This window comes from Fringilla coelebs (genome assembly GCF_963513975.1).
Source record: "Fringilla coelebs genome assembly, chromosome: 12".
In the NCBI taxonomy this organism is placed as follows: Eukaryota; Metazoa; Chordata; class Aves; order Passeriformes; family Fringillidae; genus Fringilla; species Fringilla coelebs.
The window spans coordinates 7163776-7180990 of NC_140038.1; the positions used below are offsets into that span (position 1 = coordinate 7163776).

At 41.7% G+C, this 17215-nt stretch overlaps 1 protein-coding gene across 2 annotated transcripts in view; it reads left to right on the forward strand.

Annotated features, from left to right (window-relative positions):
- OTUD7A (OTU deubiquitinase 7A) overlaps window positions 1-7045 on the forward strand; it is a gene marked incomplete at its 3' end in the record, with an annotated part of 96786 nt that extends 89741 nt beyond the window's left edge. Inside the window, exons 15-17 of one of the 2 annotated variants that reach the window (XM_084213732.1) lie at window positions 3401-3515; window positions 3759-3843; window positions 5612-7045. In XM_084213732.1, coding sequence (XP_084069858.1) covers window positions 3401-3515; window positions 3759-3843; window positions 5612-7045 — 1634 coding nt within the window. The remainder of the gene's footprint in view (window positions 1-3400; window positions 3516-3758; window positions 3844-5611) is intronic. The other variant, XM_084213733.1, reaches the window with a different exon arrangement.
- Window positions 7046-17215: the final 10170 nt, after the last annotated feature.

Genomic DNA, 17215 nt, shown 5'->3' on the forward strand with positions numbered 1-17215 from the left:
CAGCTCTGGCAGCTTTGGCACGTGGCAAGGGAGAGCCACAGCTGCCAAGTGTCAGCAGCAATGGCACAGGAGCCTCAGCACATGGGCAGCTTTTGAGCTATCAGAACCTTCTTAAAAATAGCATCCTGGAGAGCCAGGCCATTCATAACTTGTCGTATTTATGCTCTCACCAAGTGTCAGGAGCTGCATCTGAAGGTGTCTGAACTGCTGCAGGTACATATACACACATTAAAGCAGCTGCTGAGCTCTCTAGTGGAGGAGACGGTTATGTCTGCGTATGAGAAGTATGTGTGGTCACATAAATACTGATGTGAATGCTAGAAGTTCTGCTTTGGCATAGAGTCCTGTATCAGAACATTTAAAACACTACTATAAATAGATATAAAGAGAAAACATGCTAATGTCCTCTTGTCTGGAGAGGATTTAGGACACATTTTGACACTTCTTATTACACACAGCACACAGCCCCTGGCATTCTGATGGTCGCGTGGGGCCCTCTTGTTTTGAAATGCAGTGTCTGATTAAAAATGGGTAAATACTTTTATATTAATGCAGGCTCTACTAATGCAGGTCTTTTGTGTCTTTGTTTATGGAAAACACAGACTAGCTCTCAGCTGTCCCATGAGATTGCTCCCTTGGCATTGGAGCTTTCCATGCTGCTGTGCTCAGTCCAAGTAACACTTGTGAGAGGTCTGGCAGTGGTCTTGAACAGCACCATGGTGGTTTCTGTGTCAGCATTTTATTGTACTGGCATGTTTGGAAAGAGTTAAAGTGTTGTTCTTTTTAGATGAATAGTGGCACTTGAGGCTTGAGGATGAGAGCTGGGAAGTGCTGTGACTTCCTTCACAGCACAGAAGGCAGCACACCCAGCTAGGGAATGGCAGCAGAGTCCTCACTGTGTGTCACACTGCCACGGACCAGCCAGCGGCTGTTGCTTGTCACTTATCCCATCTGTTGGAGTTAGGGCTGGTGGGCTGTGCCTGGGGAAGTGCAGTTCCACCTAGAGAGCCACAGGCGGGTGGGGCCAACACCAACCAACGCTGCAGAGCCTGCTGGGTGTCAGGGAGGTGCTGCAGTCTCTGGGGTTTACTTAGAAATTAATGGGATGGACTCTGCTTGTGGCTGTGACAAAAAAATACTTTTCTCTCAGGAACCTGGGGAAATCTTACATTGAACCCCAACTATCAAACAGAATTCTCTGAGAGAGAAAAACTCTTGCAGTGAAGACAGAATTTTCAAAGTCCCTCACTTTAGCAAGTTTGTTTTCCATGAAAACACCAGTGCTTCACACCAGCCTATAAGACTATACCTTAGAATGGGGATACAATCAGCACTCAACTCAGTGAACACATTTCTGACATTTAGAATGTGTACAGGAGTTAAGACAACAGCGACATGCTACAATCAGCTCTAAGCTTTGTGTTTTACTTTGTCTTTCAATAAAATGGAGTATCACTAAGCATTTTTAATAGGTATTTTCAGTATCAGTAGAAATAGCAAGCTTTTAAAAGGATTTTTTAAAATTTTGTTTATAAACCAAAATATTTTTTATTAACTATGTGAAAATTAGTTAGTTTCAAGCTGCCTATAGAGAAGAAAGTCACATTTACCCTTTGAAGTTTCTATCCCAAGAAGAGACTGCTTCAACTTTCTGGTGGTTCTTTGCTCCTAGCTTTCCTTCATCACTTGTCTTAGGATTACAGTCGCAGTTTTTTACCAGGCTGTACCTGTAAGACCAGGTGCTACCAGAAGGGAACTGCTGAGTTGTAAACTTAAAACATTGCTCTTTCCTAAGTCGCCTTCTTCCTTTAAATGGTTGAGGTCAGATGTCAGTCCAGTCAGTGCCTGCTGGTAACTCAGTTAATTGGCAGAATATGCATTTTCCTTGTGAAACACGTTCAGTTAATTGTATTCTCAGCTATTCCAGCCTCTTTGTTGCAATTTCATTGAATGCATTAGGGTAAGCCCTCGTGTTACACCGGGAAGTGTTAGAAGTGCGTTCATCTGTCACACCAGCTGTACATTTGTGCCGTTCCGGTGCCCCAGGCCTCTGCAGTGCAGTGTTTTCCGAACGGCAGACTTGGGCTCCCGGCGTGTGCCCCGCAGTTTCCCTGGGGAGCTCCGGTCCCGCCGTGTCCGTGCGGAGCCTTTGGAAGCGGCGCTGCCCGGGCCGGCTTTAGGGGCAGAGCGCGGCGGTTCCCGGAGCGGCCAGCAGGGGGCGCCGCCCCGCGGGATTTGGGCCGCTTTGGGCCTTTCTGGGAGCGGCCGCTGCGGCTGCCGGGGCGGGCGAGCAGCGTGCGCCCAAAATGCTGCTGCGCCTCCGCTCTGACCGCGCGGGTGTGCTGCAAACAGCATAGAGCCCCATGTGGAGTCCCCTTCCAATAACTGAGTGCCACGACGTCTGGGTGGTTCCTCCAGGTTTCTTTGCCCTTGGATTGTCTGGAATGAATACTCAGGGCAAGTCCTGTAGAGCTCTGGTGCAGAAAGGTAAATGCCTTGATTAGCTGTCAGAGGAGCAGCAGTGACCTGCACCATGCTGAGGATCCTACCCAGACCCTCAACAGCTTTTACTTGTTTTCCTAATCAAATGGAAGCGAATCAGTGGCTTTAATTAAAACTGACATTGCTTTATTTCTTAGTCTCTTGCTGGTGATGAATGATAGACACTCTGTGACATCTGAGTGTGGTCCCTGCATGCTGAGTATAAAGAAGAGGCAGAGTCATTAGGACAGAGCCTGAGCAGAGAGGGGAAAGAGCAGAAGAGCAAAACTGCTGGCAGCAGTGCTGGGCTGTAAGAACAATAATGGCCTTTGCACTGCCCTCACTCAGAGGCCTCAAACTGACCTCTTAACCCATATGCATATTGATCTCTGCTCTTCAATTATGTTAATTCAGTTTGAATCCAAAATCACAATAGCTTTCTCTTGCTTTCATTCTTAATGCTGATAACAATATATTTTTGTTTGACAGTACAAAGGTACTAAACTAAAAAGGCAAAATAATTAGCAAACACATGAATCTCTGATTCTGAGAGATAGGCAGGAATATTGCAACATTTTATTGCTTTCTGCTATTCTAATGGCTCTGTCTCCAGGAAATGTTGATTGTACGGTACAAATGGCCATGTGGTTCTCTCCAGAGGTCTCCCCTCCTCCACAGGTGACTATCATTCACTCCAGGAGCAATCAGTGTATTAACCTCTCCTCCTTTTATTGCACAAACATGAAAACAGGCAAGTGGAGCCCAGTATAAATCATTTGTGGTGCTCTGGATGAGGCGGTTCTGCAGCACAAATTCTGCTCTTCTTGAAGCAGTGATTCTGCTTTTCACAGCTGAGTCTTTTCTTCTTTTTGTAATTTTTGTTTCCCCCACCCCAATCCTTGTTTCTTCTCTGCTTCAGCGGTGATCCCCCTGACTGACTCTGAACACAAGTTACTGCCTTTGCACTTTGCGGTCGATCCTGGCAAAGACTGGGAGTGGGGAAAAGATGACAATGATAACACCAGACTGGCCAAGTAAGACCCTTCTGTAACTTTGGTGTTAAGCAGTAAAATGTCTTGAGCTGTACCTGGTCACAGTACTGGGAGAACTGCTAGCAGTGAGGGCTTGGTTCATGTGCTCTGCTTACATGGCAGGAGACATGGGGGGTTCTTCAGCTGACAGTCACAATCAGACTGCTGTTGCATCTCCCCTGTTATGAAGTATTGCTTTTTCTTTCAAGCGTTTTGACTGCTTGTTCCCTTCTTTTTTATCTTTAGTTTGATTCTGTCTCTTGAGGCAAAGCTAAATCTTCTGCACAGCTACATGAATGTAACCTGGATCCGCATCCCCTCTGAGACACGGGTAAGGTAAACTTCCCCTTGCTCCCACAGCATGGGAGATACAAGGATAGGCTGCCTGCAGACACCTCAGTGCCCGGGCAGCAGGGACAGTCACTCAGGGCTCACTGACACCAATCAGGCTTACAGATTTTTCTGGTTATTTGTTTTAAAACACTGTTGCTTGTATATTTTTTGCTGATATGTGTCTTCTGGCTTATTTTTTCTGGTATAAATTTCAGTCATTTGTGTAATTTAAAGAAAACTTTTCTCACCATTGTCTTCTCAGAACTTTGTCTTTCTCTCCTGATGCCACGGTTAGGTCACCAGTTTCTTTCTGAGAGTGCATTTGCACTTGTGGACAGTTCCCAGTTTAGAGTGGCTGACAGAAGGGCACAGACTGGCACTGAACTGTAGCCTGCCTCTTCCAGAGAGCTGTTTTAGAACCATGCCCAGCTGGCACTGAAATTTCTCTGAAAATTGCATTGAATAGGTGGAGGGGTTGGGCTGGAAGCAAAAGGTTGCTAGGAGAGGATGGAGGACAGCCTACACAGATGGAGTTTGAACAGAGAAACAGAACACAGAAGGAGAAAGTATTTTAACAAGCTGCAACGAGGAAAAACCCATTCTTCTACAGTTTCTACAGTAGTAGCTACCACATCAGAAAAAGGAGAGTCAAAATGGTCTTGCAGTTGGTGGTGAGCCCTCATGGAACCTGGGTTATCTCTCCCTGCTCATATTTGCTGCATGATCATGGTCAGCTCACTGCAGCACTTTCCCCTCTGCTCTGTGGGAATAACACCTCTGCTCCCAACTGAGTGCTGGGGCACTCAGGGCTTCCTGGGATAGAGGACATGTAAGTACACAGGGACAGTGGTAGGCAGGTATTTCTGTACCAGAAGTATACACGTGTACAGAGCTTACCCCTCCCCACATCCTTGTAGCCAGTTGAATATTTCAGGTTTTTCTCTAGCAGATTTTAGGTTCATGGTGCCTGCAAGCAAGGCGGTCCTGCAGCAGTACATGAACAGAGTCCTGTTTTAAAGTACCCTAGGATCCATGTTACTGCATTTTCAAGGAAGGTGTTTTATCATGTTACCTAACATGTAAAGTGGCTCTCAGACTCTCAGACTTCTGACCAGTTTTATCTGCATTGCCTTTCCATAAACATGAATACACATCATTGTATTCCTCAGCCTACTTGCTAGAGTTAATGTTTGATATTTCAGATGAGATGTTTAGCTCTGGTGCATCCTCCCTTAATTTTCATGCACCAGAGACCTAAATAAATAAAAAGTCAATTTAAATAAGCTGGGTTTTGAACATAATCAATTTTGAAATACTGCTGCACACAGGTTTGTGTGCTGTATGCCCCTCACAGCTTTCAGCAGCAGCTCATTCTCCTTCCATTGCATCCTCCCCAGCTCCTTTCCCATGGGCTGAGGGACAGCCTACACTGCTGATGCTCCCTGTCTTGGCTCACTGGGGCAGGAGGGAACTCGCTACCCCCAGTGACTCAGGGACTGACTTTCACAGAGCATCTGAGTGACTGACCTCTAGTCTACAAATGTGCCTGAAATGAGCCAAACGCTACTGTAGGAACAAGCAAAATACATAGTAAGCACAGCTAGAAAAGCTTTATTTAGAAACCAGTCAGAAATGTCAGTGCATAAATTAAAAAATGTATTTAAAATCAGTGTCAAAATCTGTATTGAATTTGGGGTGGGTATTTTTGCACCAACTCCTGCGTGAAATGGATTTTGCTGTATCTAATTATAATTCCTTTTCCATAGCAGGCCCCTTTGGCTCAACCAGAATCCCCTACAGCTTCCGCTGGAGAAGACGTGCAGTCTCTGGCTGACTCCATGGACTCAGACCGAGATTCCATCTGTAGTAATTCCAATGGCAATAACGGCAAAAACGGTAAAGAAAAAGAAAAGGAAAAACAAAGGAAAGATAAAGACAAAACCAGGACGGATTCAGTTGCCAATAAAATAGGAAGCCTCAGTAAAACCCTGGGAATTAAACTGAAAAAGAACATGGGTGGTCTTGGAGGTCTGGTGCACGGGAAGATGAGCAAAGCCAATTCAGGGAATGGAAAAAATGGTGACACAGTAGAGAAAGTCAAAGAGAAGAAGTCCAAGTCTCGCAAAGGGAGCAAAGAGGAATCTGGACAGTCTGCGAGCACGTCTCCGTCTGAAAAGACCACTCCATCTCCGACTGACAGAGCCAGCAGCTCCCCCACTGAAAAGGTGAACACTAAACCCTTCTCTGACAAGCAGTCTGACCCATGGAAGTACAGCACAGACGTGAAACTCAGCCTAAATATTTTGAGAGCTGCCATGCAGGGTGAACGAAAGTTTATTTTTGCTGGCCTTCTTTTGACCAGTCACAGGCATCAGTTCCACGAGGAGATGATCGGCTATTACCTGACCAGTGCCCAGGAGCGCTTCAATGCAGAACAGGAACAGAAAAGAAAGGAAGCTGAGAAGAAGGCTGCGCTGAATGGCTCCTCTAGTCGGAAACTGGAGCCAGAGGCATTTTCAAAAGAAAAATTAGAACCATCTCCTCAGGATAGGGCATCACCCGTCTTACCTCAAAGCCATACAACCCAACTGGTTTTAAAATTTAAAGACCGCACTAGTCCCACTCCCGGGTCCTTTTCTTCACCCAGCAACGGCGCCAAGAGAAGCGGCCCCATCCCGGTGTCTGCCCACTATAGCCATACCCCCCCCGTTCAAAGGCAAAGTGTCATCCATTTGCATGACGTCAACTCCAAGCCATCGAGCTTCCAGGATGATACCTACAAGCCAGTGGTTGGCACCCTGAAAACCTGTGCCACCTACCCCCAGCAGAACAGGTCGCTGTCCTCGCAGAGCTACAGCCCCGCGCGGCTGCCCGGGATGCGCACGGTGAACACGGTGGAGTCGCTGAGCTACGCCAGGCCGGCCGAACACAAGTCCCAGACCTACACAAACGGCTTCAACACCGGGGACATCAGAGACTGCTTGGAGTACGCTGACGAGGACGCTCCTCAGAGCTGGCTGAACAACGACAAAAACCAAGGCAGAAGCACAGTTTGCCCAATATATTCCATCCAGCAGAACCGCTGTAAGAAGGAGAACTGTTCCTTTTATGGTCGTCCTGAGACTGAAAATTACTGTTCCTACTGCTACAAAGAGGAGTTAAAGCGCAGGGAGAGGGACAGCAAGGGACACAGGCATTGAGGATTCTTCCATGACTACTTAGTTTTACCATTTTCTTACTTACAAAGTAAACAGTGTTGGATTGCAGTAAAAGGAATCCTTAAAGAATAAAGGATTGATGAGTAAATAGTGTCTAGCTCTTTGCTTTTCTGGGGCAATGAGGAAATAATAGGAATAATTTATCATAAAAAATATTATTTTCCATTTTGTCAGTGTCTTTTTTACATGTACTGGTAAGCTCTGAAGGGTTGTTTACTCCTTTGTCAGTGCTGTGTATATGTTTGGTCAAAAGTTTACTAATGGTGCCTGAATTTACACTGACATCACTCAGGTAGTAGAATGATAGGGGAACGTCATACTAGTGAAGATGTGGTGTTGTAGTAGGGTAGTATCTGCCTTGCAGACATCTGAAATTATATAGCTATAGAGTATTTTTTCCTCCGTAAAACCTAAATTTTTCATAGCCTTTTTTTTTAGGAGGGTAGTGATTTTGCATACTGCACATTTTTAACATGGCAGCATATTGCATTGCTACTAATGTTTGTATATTTCAGTCTGAAATTGAATGATTCTGGAAAAATGGGAGTGAAAGGTCTGAATTCATGAGGGCTGTAGGTCGTCTTAATTTTCAGTTCTTACCAATTGTTTCTAAATTTTAATTGAAAAAAAAAGTAGATTTGAGCCACTTCTGTTTGCAATGAGTTTTTAAAGAGGTTTTATAAGAAAGTTCAATATGACCTCATGTCCCCAAGACCCCACACAGTATAGTTCTGCACACCTGAATTTCAGAAGTATTTCTGTTGATGTTAAAATGCAGAGAAGTATTACAATAAAATTAAAATATTTTTGAAAATTACTAGATATGGAAAATTTGATGACCAGCTAGGAAATTTAGGATCATTTTAGACTCCAACTGCTTGCCAAAACCAATGCAATGCATCAATTTATTGCCTTAGCTAGTGCACGAACCTGATCATTATTTACTTATTCCTTCTGAACATTATTGAGTGATAATTATTGCAAATGTAACTACTTGAGCCTTTCTTGAAGACTCTTGGCTCCTCCTCTTTTCAATTCTCCTAGAGTGAGTCATCTCCCCCCCAGGAGGCTCCAGATGGCTGTAAAATGCCTCCAGCAGGAATGGCAGCTCCTAGCACAGATTTGCACAAGTCTGAGATCCAAATATTTACGTAAGTGTTTGCAATACTTCTGAAAATAAAACTTTGCTCACAGAAGCATTTCTGCAAAGCAGACACTGCAGATACTGTTGAAGTAGATGGATGACATGAGGAAGTTTTCTGGGATACAGCTCTGGGTTTGCACCCCTCCACCATCAGCTGGCAGAATGTACTACAGGAGCTCATTTTAAGAGCTAATTTTGCATAACAGGTGAAAGTACTGCCTTCAGGGCTGCTGACTGCCACCTCAAGGTGCAGAACAGGAGTTCTGCCTTCCTCATTAGGGAATAACACTTTTCTGGCCCACACAGGAAAGATTCTTTGCCAAAGAGTCTCCATTTCTGATTGTTTGCTTGCTGCAGCCCAGTTTTAATTCTTGACAAGGGTGGCAGCATCACATACAGTTAATCCTAATTAACCCTGAAACTAAGTCTAAAGTCCCCTGCAAAACAAGGTGCACAAATTTCTGCTGCTGTGTCCTGCCTTTCAGAAAAAGCATGTGAGCTTTTCCAGTGTTCCAGATTGGTAGAACTGAGAAAAAACTTTAAATTGACCATATTTTTAGGTTTTCTGCTGAATGGGAGTTTTCAAAATACGTCCCTTGTATAAAAAGTTGAGGTCTTTGCCATGTGAGCTGTTTCATGAATCCAGACCTGTACTTTGTATTTCTTGCTGTATACTAAGCATACACTGAATCTCACTGAACTTGCATTCCTTCATGAAAGGGAAATGTTGGTATTTGTTAAAGCTCCGTCTGACTTCTGTCCTTAAGGTAAGCACCTTCCAAATCCCATGTCTCCTGTTGCATACACTGGTAAGCAGTGTCCTGTTTTGCTTCGCTGTTCTGATTATTGCATTTAAGTTCTAATTGTCAAAGAAAACTGGGATTGCAAATTATTCTAAAACAAGCCAGACCAGAAAGAAATTCAGTATTATACTTGATTGTATTTGCTGCTGAGACTGAGAACACTGGCAGGATAAAGCTTCAAGAAAAACAGAAATATTTAAGAATTCTTAGGGCATTAGAGTAGCAGTACTGTGTGATACTCTGAGAATCATTTCTATGTAAAGTTGTGCTTAAGAAATGTTACATTAGCAGCAATCCACACCAGCCCATGTGCTTAAGTGAGTTGCGTCTGTTCTGAATGAGGAAAAAAGCAGTAAATGTGTAAAAATAAGCAATTACCATGAGTTTTGCTGTTTCCCGTTTTCACAGGATTTGTTTCTATAGTGTGTTTTTAAGAACTTCTCATAAAAGAAAGATATTTACAGCTGATCAGCATTTAGGTAAATTACTCTGAGTTATTGAATACATTGTACTCGTGTGTTAGATTATTTTGAAAAGTTAGTCGGTCTTGTCTGCGTGGGATACCAAACCTGAGTGTTCACTGTCATCCTCAGGACACTCAAATAGTTCCATAAATATTTACCTCTACAGGATTGCTCACTTTAAAATATCTGTTGTATGAAATATTGACAGAACCCTTTTAGTTGGGCCTGTTTCCTTAGAACCTTTTTGTTGGGATATCTTTGAATAATTTTCTAATTGCTGTTTTCTTTTAGAATTCTCTTCAAACATTCTTTCTGTTTCTGGGCTGTTTGTGGCAGCTGTGCCATAGCTGTCATTAAACAGACCAAACATGCAGAAACTGTGCCCCCCTCCTGAAGAAGTGTTGTTCCATTAAAAGAAGACTGTAACTATAGGAGAAAATTTTCTACCTATTTTTTTAGAGAGAATTCCCAACTGCTCATGAGTTGCATTCACCAGTACTGAAAGACATTGTGCCATTCCTTAGCTACACGCTGGAGGTAATTATCTTTGGATGTGTTTTTCTGTTGTACTGTATGCTAACCTCTCAGTCCTCTTTTGGGTTATTTTTCCTGACAATTGGAAGTGTTTGCAGCCCACAGGCCACAGCCCTGTGCCTGATCTGCTCTCCCTACACCCTCCAGGGCTGTAGAGTTCCCACATAGTCCCAGATGTGGAGAAATCAGCTTTGCTTTGGAAGGACCCTACTCATTCCTTCTGTTAGCCTGAGTGGCTGCAATGCACACGTGTATTTTTGCATTTGTATGTGCTTTTTTCCCCCTCTCTTCTTGATAGTGATTCAGCGTTTGTCACTGGAGTCCAGATTTCAGAAGTGCAGAGTAAATACTGGGTAGGCTACACCTTCCCAGATGGATCACCAGGAGATATTTAGGTTGGAGGAAGCTGGAATTCTTTTAAAGTGTGAATGTGCAATTTTTCTAATTTAAAAAAAGGCTTAAACCTATTATGCAATTTTTTTTTTTACTTTGTTCTAAACTCTGATGCAAAGGTCTGTTTGTAACAGAGGATACCTGTGATACATAATGGGTTTCAGTCATGCTTTATATTAAAGTTTCATTTTAAATTATTTAAATAGAGTTAATAAACCACTGTTAGAGTTTACTAATATATTTTCAGAGGTGGATGTTAGTTTTAGCATATGGCTAACAAGCAGCTCATTCAGAAGATTTTGTAGATTATCAAAAGTAACTTCAGATTTTGGATTTTAAAACAATTGGTGAACCTTTTGTTCTATAAATACAATGGCAATATTGTCCCAGCTTTCTTTAGCAATTAGTTGCTTCTTCTTAAATCAAAGGTAATATGAGGAGCATCAGTAAAAGAAAGGTGCTGTACTTGAAAAGCTTTGTGTTGCTTGTATCCTAAGAAGTCTAAGCAGGCCAAGTGGAGCGTTCAGGGTGTCGTGGGGCTGGGAGCTGAGGTGTGAGCAGTGCGGGTGGCCCAGAGGGCGCTGCCCAGGACCTGTCCCAGGCGGCTGCCGGGCCCCGAGGGCCGCCCCTCGCACGGGGGATCTGCTCGGGGGGTGAACGTGTAGGTATCACACATGCACAGCACAGAGCTGACAAACACTGCCCTCCACCTCCCACTCTGCCACAGCTTCTCTGGTGCTCACGTCCACCAGTGGGACTGGTCTCCCTGGCAGCCAGGAGACTGCTTCTCTTCAGAAACTCTCAGCAAGTGTTACACAAGAAATGTTTTTGATGGGGACCTGAGCCTTTGGCAGTGCCTGTTCCCCACAGGCTGCCTACCTTACTCTTCCAAGGAGACAGTGGGTGAGAATTCTGCCTGGGGAGTAGAAAGAAGCCTTAGGTCTGCTTGGGCTACCTTTGCTGTCCTCTGCAGTGTGTGGACAGAATCCCATTAGTAGTGGGGGCCTTAAACCAGGTGCTTCATTGACATGTAAAACATTGCAAACTGGTAAGGGAGTACGGTCTTCATAGCACTGTGAGTGTTTTGCACAGGTGAAAACCCATATGTTCATAGAAACCACAATGATCTCAGATAAACAGACGTCCAGAGAAGCAAAATAACTGATGCTGATTGTAGATGGCCTTTTAGCTTAGTGTATTTTAAGTCTCTGTCAGTGCATTTGAAGAGTATATGTTTTAGGGAATGGCAGCTTATGTGGAGGATCATCAAACTATAGCATAGAAATGAAATTATTTCAGTAACAGACACTAATATGTATTTTAATTTGCACATGGATTTCCAGTGTATATGACTAAAATATTATATTGTTAAAATTGAGAGGAAAACAACAAAAAGGTGTTTGTAAGTATGTTCTATTTCTAGACTTAAGGCTGTATTATGTTGGAATTTTACAAGCCAAGTTTAAATTGTAATATAGAAATTATTTTTATATTATTTTCAAAATACACTACAGAGCAATATTTTGCGCCTTTATTATAAACAGGGTCATCATTTTAGTGGGTTACTTTCGGAAATGCTGGTAGAAATTAACCATGAAAAGAAAGCTTTGTAAATGTACTTGTTGTTTCTAACTGCTCTGTCTGTTGTGCACATCTGTATCTAATATGAGTTGAATATACAAATTTTTTTTAATTGAAAAGCTTTAAATTTTTCTTTATATATTTTGGTACAACACTGTTCCTCTCTATTTAATTCTCTTCCAATCCTAACCAACAGCCACTTTTATAAGCAGCTTCTGAATAACATGCATCTGGAAAATTTCCTTACCAAATGAAACATTTCTGCACAGATATTGACTTGGGACATTCATAATACACCCTGAACCCATTGGAGTAGGATTCATTTGCTTTTTTTTAAAAGAGAATCAGCTATTTATTGTTCCTTCAGAATGAAAATCAAGAGTGAATGCAACCATTTAGCATGTGGAGTAAAAAAAATCACTCTAGATCATGGAAATGTCATCCCTAATTGGCAGATACATCCTCTTAATATGTATCAAGTATGCATTAGCTCCTTGCAGATTGAAGTGTTCAGATTTTTTTTCTTCATAGTTCTTTGTACCGTACATATCAATTACTGATGAACTGTGCAAAGAAAAAGACTTCACAAACTAATGCCTATGTTAAATTATAAGTCTGTGTAGCTTTTAAAATTTCCTAATTTTTTTGTTTCAGTTTGTTGGGATTTGTTTGTTTAAGAATTACTATTAAGGTACTTACTGCAACCATAATTTTCAAACCTGGATACCTAATGATTGTGCATCTGAGTTTCTCCTGACCAATAGACTGGTTTTAAGGTGTACTGAGCATCAGTTTGTGTGGGAAGAAAAACTCCCTCTTGGTTTCAGAAGATCAATTGTTACTCCAACACATATTCAGGTCTTTTCCTTATTAACACTCTACACTTCTTTTCAGTCAGTGGAATTTACATTTTATCTTTAGTGTTCTTCCATGTGGGAACAAATAATTGGGCTTATTCATAAAGTGATTGTTCGAGTATGGAGAGACTTGCCTTGTACCAAAACACCACATAATTGTTTTACTGTTGCATTCTTAATGGGGCTCTTGTATTCCACTGCCAGGGTGGGGAAATAAGACCTTATTTTTTCCTTGGGTATTGTGATCCCGTTCTTTGTCTGGTTGGGTTATTCCTCTGAAGTGAATACGCTGTTCTGATTCTGTTTTCTGATGGTTTATCTCCCCTTACTGAATGCCTGTACTGTACCAAGAGAATTGAAATGGCTGATGCACATTTGCACTGTGGAACAGGCCATGTGGGTTAAAGCCACCGTGTTCCAAACAGCCTTAAAATTACGACTCTCTGGGGACTGAGAGTCACTTAACTGGATGCAGCCTCTGTCCTACTTCCTCATTTAACCATGACTGTAAAACTTTCAAGCCTGCTGTAGTCTGTGCATCTCCAGAATATTCATCTGAATACCCTGTTATCTTAACAGAAAATTTTGTTTAAAAGGTAGTGATTCCTTGACAAGTGTTAGTGTGTAAGGAAACCTTAGTCAAAAGAGGAGATGGAGTAAAACCAGAGAAATTCTCACAGCTAGTGGAGGAACCAGGGCGCCAAAATACTAAAAAGGGGGAATACAGTTAAGATGTATCAAAGCCTATTTCCTGTCAACATTGTATGTTTTGTAGATCTTCTTGTATTCTGGGAAAACAGAGAAATGTTTTTGTCATTCATCTCTGCATCTAATGGAGCCTCTTACTTTGTTGCAGAGGTCTGCTGTTGGGGAAGAAGGGAGAAAAGTTCTCTTCCCTTCTTAAAGCAAATTCTAGTGGCAGAATCATCTGGGATTGCAAAAATATGATCCAACGTTGGAAATAAACAGTGCCTAACTTGTATGTGCATTCTGGATTTAACTTCCATTTTGCCCCTTTCAAACACCATTGCTTTAGAAAAAGAAGGATGGGGAAGTTAAGAGACTAAGCTTGTATGCTAATGATCCAGTTCTTCCTTCTTTCACATATGGAATCTATATAAACATGAAAAGAGTTACACTAGAGTTGCACTTACCCTGCTGAGAGGTAAAAACCACTTTTATAGGTAAACTCCATGTAATTGCTTTGCCAGAGAGGAAAATGGAACCTTTGCCTGATGAAGGCTGACAGCATGTCAGCAGCCTGAGAGCCATGGCTGCCGTAGCTGAAACAGCAGCTCTTGATCATTCTTGCCTTTAACACAGGTGCAGTTCACTCTGGCCTAGGGTGTCTGAACAGTATCTTTGTAGTAAAGGTGAAGTGGAACACTGCCTTGCTGCCATTTGCTTCCAGGTTTGAGTAACAAAAAGCCTCTTCCCCGTGCTTTTGGTTAAAATATGCAGGAGATGCAGCAGCAGAATGTGGCATCTCAGGCTCAGAGAATGCCCCACATCTCCTTTAAATGGGCAATCAGGTATGAATTGAAACAGCCATGTGGGCGTCACAGAAGCGCTCTCATCTCTCAACTTTAAAAATTGTGTGCACTTTCAAAACTAACAAAAATGGAGCAATGGTTTTATTGTTTATTTGCTCAAGATTCTGAGTGCTGTAAATACAGTCTTTGTATAATGCACAGTGTGTGTACAGTACAGAAATGCTTTTCCCTCAGAGCCGCCGGAGAGCTTTGCATGCACAGGTGCCCAGCTCTGCCCACTCACCATAACCAAGGGGAACAAACAGGATTTAGGCCTAGACTAAATAATGGATGGAATTAGCCACATAGACCTAAACAGCTGTGAGTTCCCAACCATGGTGTTCTAGGCCGGCTTTGACAGCTTTGTACAATGACTGAGATTAGGTTTGTGCCCTTTCCTGGGGAGGAGCAATTACTTCTGTGTCTTTTCCAAGCCCATTGCTCTTAGTCTCTAACTCCTGTGTTCGTAATGTGCCAGGCTTAGCATGATCCAGCTAGGAAGCAGTTTTTAAAATCTCCATAGAGCTCTTGTTTTCTTTTTGAAATCCATCTCGAGTTTTACTTTGCATTCAATTTTAAGACATAAAGTATTGTTATGAACTTTTCATAATGCCTTGAATTTGTCTCTTGTGGGACTGAAAGACTTTGTTCTCCTTGGGAGGCCTTGTTCTTCCTCATTGATTCTTGTGAGTAACACTTTTGTATGGAAAAAGTTGAATGAACCATTGAAAGTATCTCTGCTGTTTACATGTACTTCTGCCATTTGGTACACTTTGTGTTTTTAAAACCCAATGCCTCTCAGACATGGGCAAAGCTTGAAGGACAGTCTGAAGTATTAGATACAAAAGGTATATGTAGTTAATTCATCAGAACTCTACTGTTGCTATTATATAATATGCCCCCCCAATTGTTTGTACATCTTTTTTCCTATTGCTAACTTTTTTTTTAATCTTCTATTTTCTTAGACAAATTCTAAAGCTGTTTGTCCTTAAAGCCTGTGATAGATTTTGCAGTAAAGAAGATTTGGCTTTTGCAGTTCAGGTTGCATATAGAGTGGCTTTTCTCCCAAACAAGAATTAAGGTAACAGATGTTGCCCCCTTGGCTTAAAAATGTATTTTTACTCATTAACTGAGAGTCTTTGTTCAATTATAACCAAAGCTAATTATATAAAGTTTAAAGTGTCAGGACTGGTAATATGACACTATCTAATAACCTGGCCAACTCAGCATTTTTAACCCACGGAAAAGTACAATACATGTATTTGTAGTCTATTTCAAAGAAAGTAGTTGGCTCTCACTGGGGTTTAAGAAAATGTTAATAAAGAATAAAGTAAGTCTCATTGATTTTGGTTGGCTGAGAATTCAACTTCTTCATAGTCTTACCACTCTTCTCATTTTTCAGAGTCTGAGTTTCTTGTTGCCTTCTATAAGTTTATACTCTTTTAGCAAATATCGACTAAGGCTTTCAATAAACTATGTAATAGAAATTACAGAAATTTATTTTTAGCTGAAATTACTCTTCAGGTTTTTTGTTTGATCATTTTCATGCAAAAATGAATGAATTTATCTTTTCCCATTTCCCCTTCCGTATTTATAATTTCAAAACACACTTGGTTGCAGTCACCTTTCTCTGCAAAAGAAAACAGTTGATCATTTTTAGGCTGACTGCCATATTGTTTGAATCCAGTGTTCAAAAGAAACAGGAACATTAATTAACATTCAAGAATAAGAAATATTTCTTGTTGTGAAAAATGTGAGTTCTTGAGAACCTTTTCTACATGCAGTTTTCATTCAAGTTAAATGCCATTTTTAATCTGATCCATACTTTGACAAAGATGATGTGTAAGAGCTGTTTTTAGCAGTTGGATTGTTACTTTGTAAAGTATTAAAGCACTAAACCAATTTTTGCAATAGGTAGTAAAACTTGCTTTTGTTTTGAAAAACTTCCAGTTATAACTGTTGCACTTTTTATAGCAGAACTGTATTTAATTTCTTTCTTTTATGAAAGATTACTCAAAGTAACTGATAGCTCTGTAATCTGTGTGAATTGGCTTCTCCATTATTTGAATCTGAGAGAAGCTACAATGCCTATTCAATAAAATTAACTTATTTCTAAAGTACCTGTTTGCTGGAATTTTTGTTTGTGCTCTCTCAGGGTGATGCTGGACAGACCCTGAAGCCCAGGGAAGAAGCAAGGACAAGGATAAGGGGCTGCTGCAATTTGTGGGGGCAATTGGCTCAGCACAACCTTGTGTGCTGCTGCCATAAAGTACATTTAAATAACAAATGGAGTCCCTTTCCCAGAACTCCATCTAGCCTGGATACCATGCTGAAATCAAGCTGTTAATTATGTTCCCTCAGAGGAAACAAAACTAAAGTAGTTCAAGCAGCCTAACATTGCTATGAACCCCAGATCAGGAGCAAGTACAAGTCCTGTGGGAAAGATCTCATTTCTCTTGCCTGTTGTAGGGGCTGATTCTCTCTTATCTAATTTCAGTGTACATCAGAAATGGTGACAATGGAATTGCACCATTGAAAAATGTCTGTGTCACAGTGACTCAGGTCAGGAACACCTGGAAATGAAGAGGGCATTGCAGGGGCTGCCCCTTGAGGGCAATAATTGAAGGAAAAAGACCAAGGGTAGCTTGAGTGAAGAATTTAAAGCAGCAAAAGGATCCTGAAATGGAAGTAGAAGCTGTGGTTGACATGCCAGCCATGTGCCTCTGAGGACAGATGATGAAGGCCTCTTCAAGCACTTATCAGGTGCCAGTATAGCCCTCTAATAATAGTTTTCAGGACTACTAAACAGCAAATCAAAACTCACAAAGTGCTGTGAATCTACAA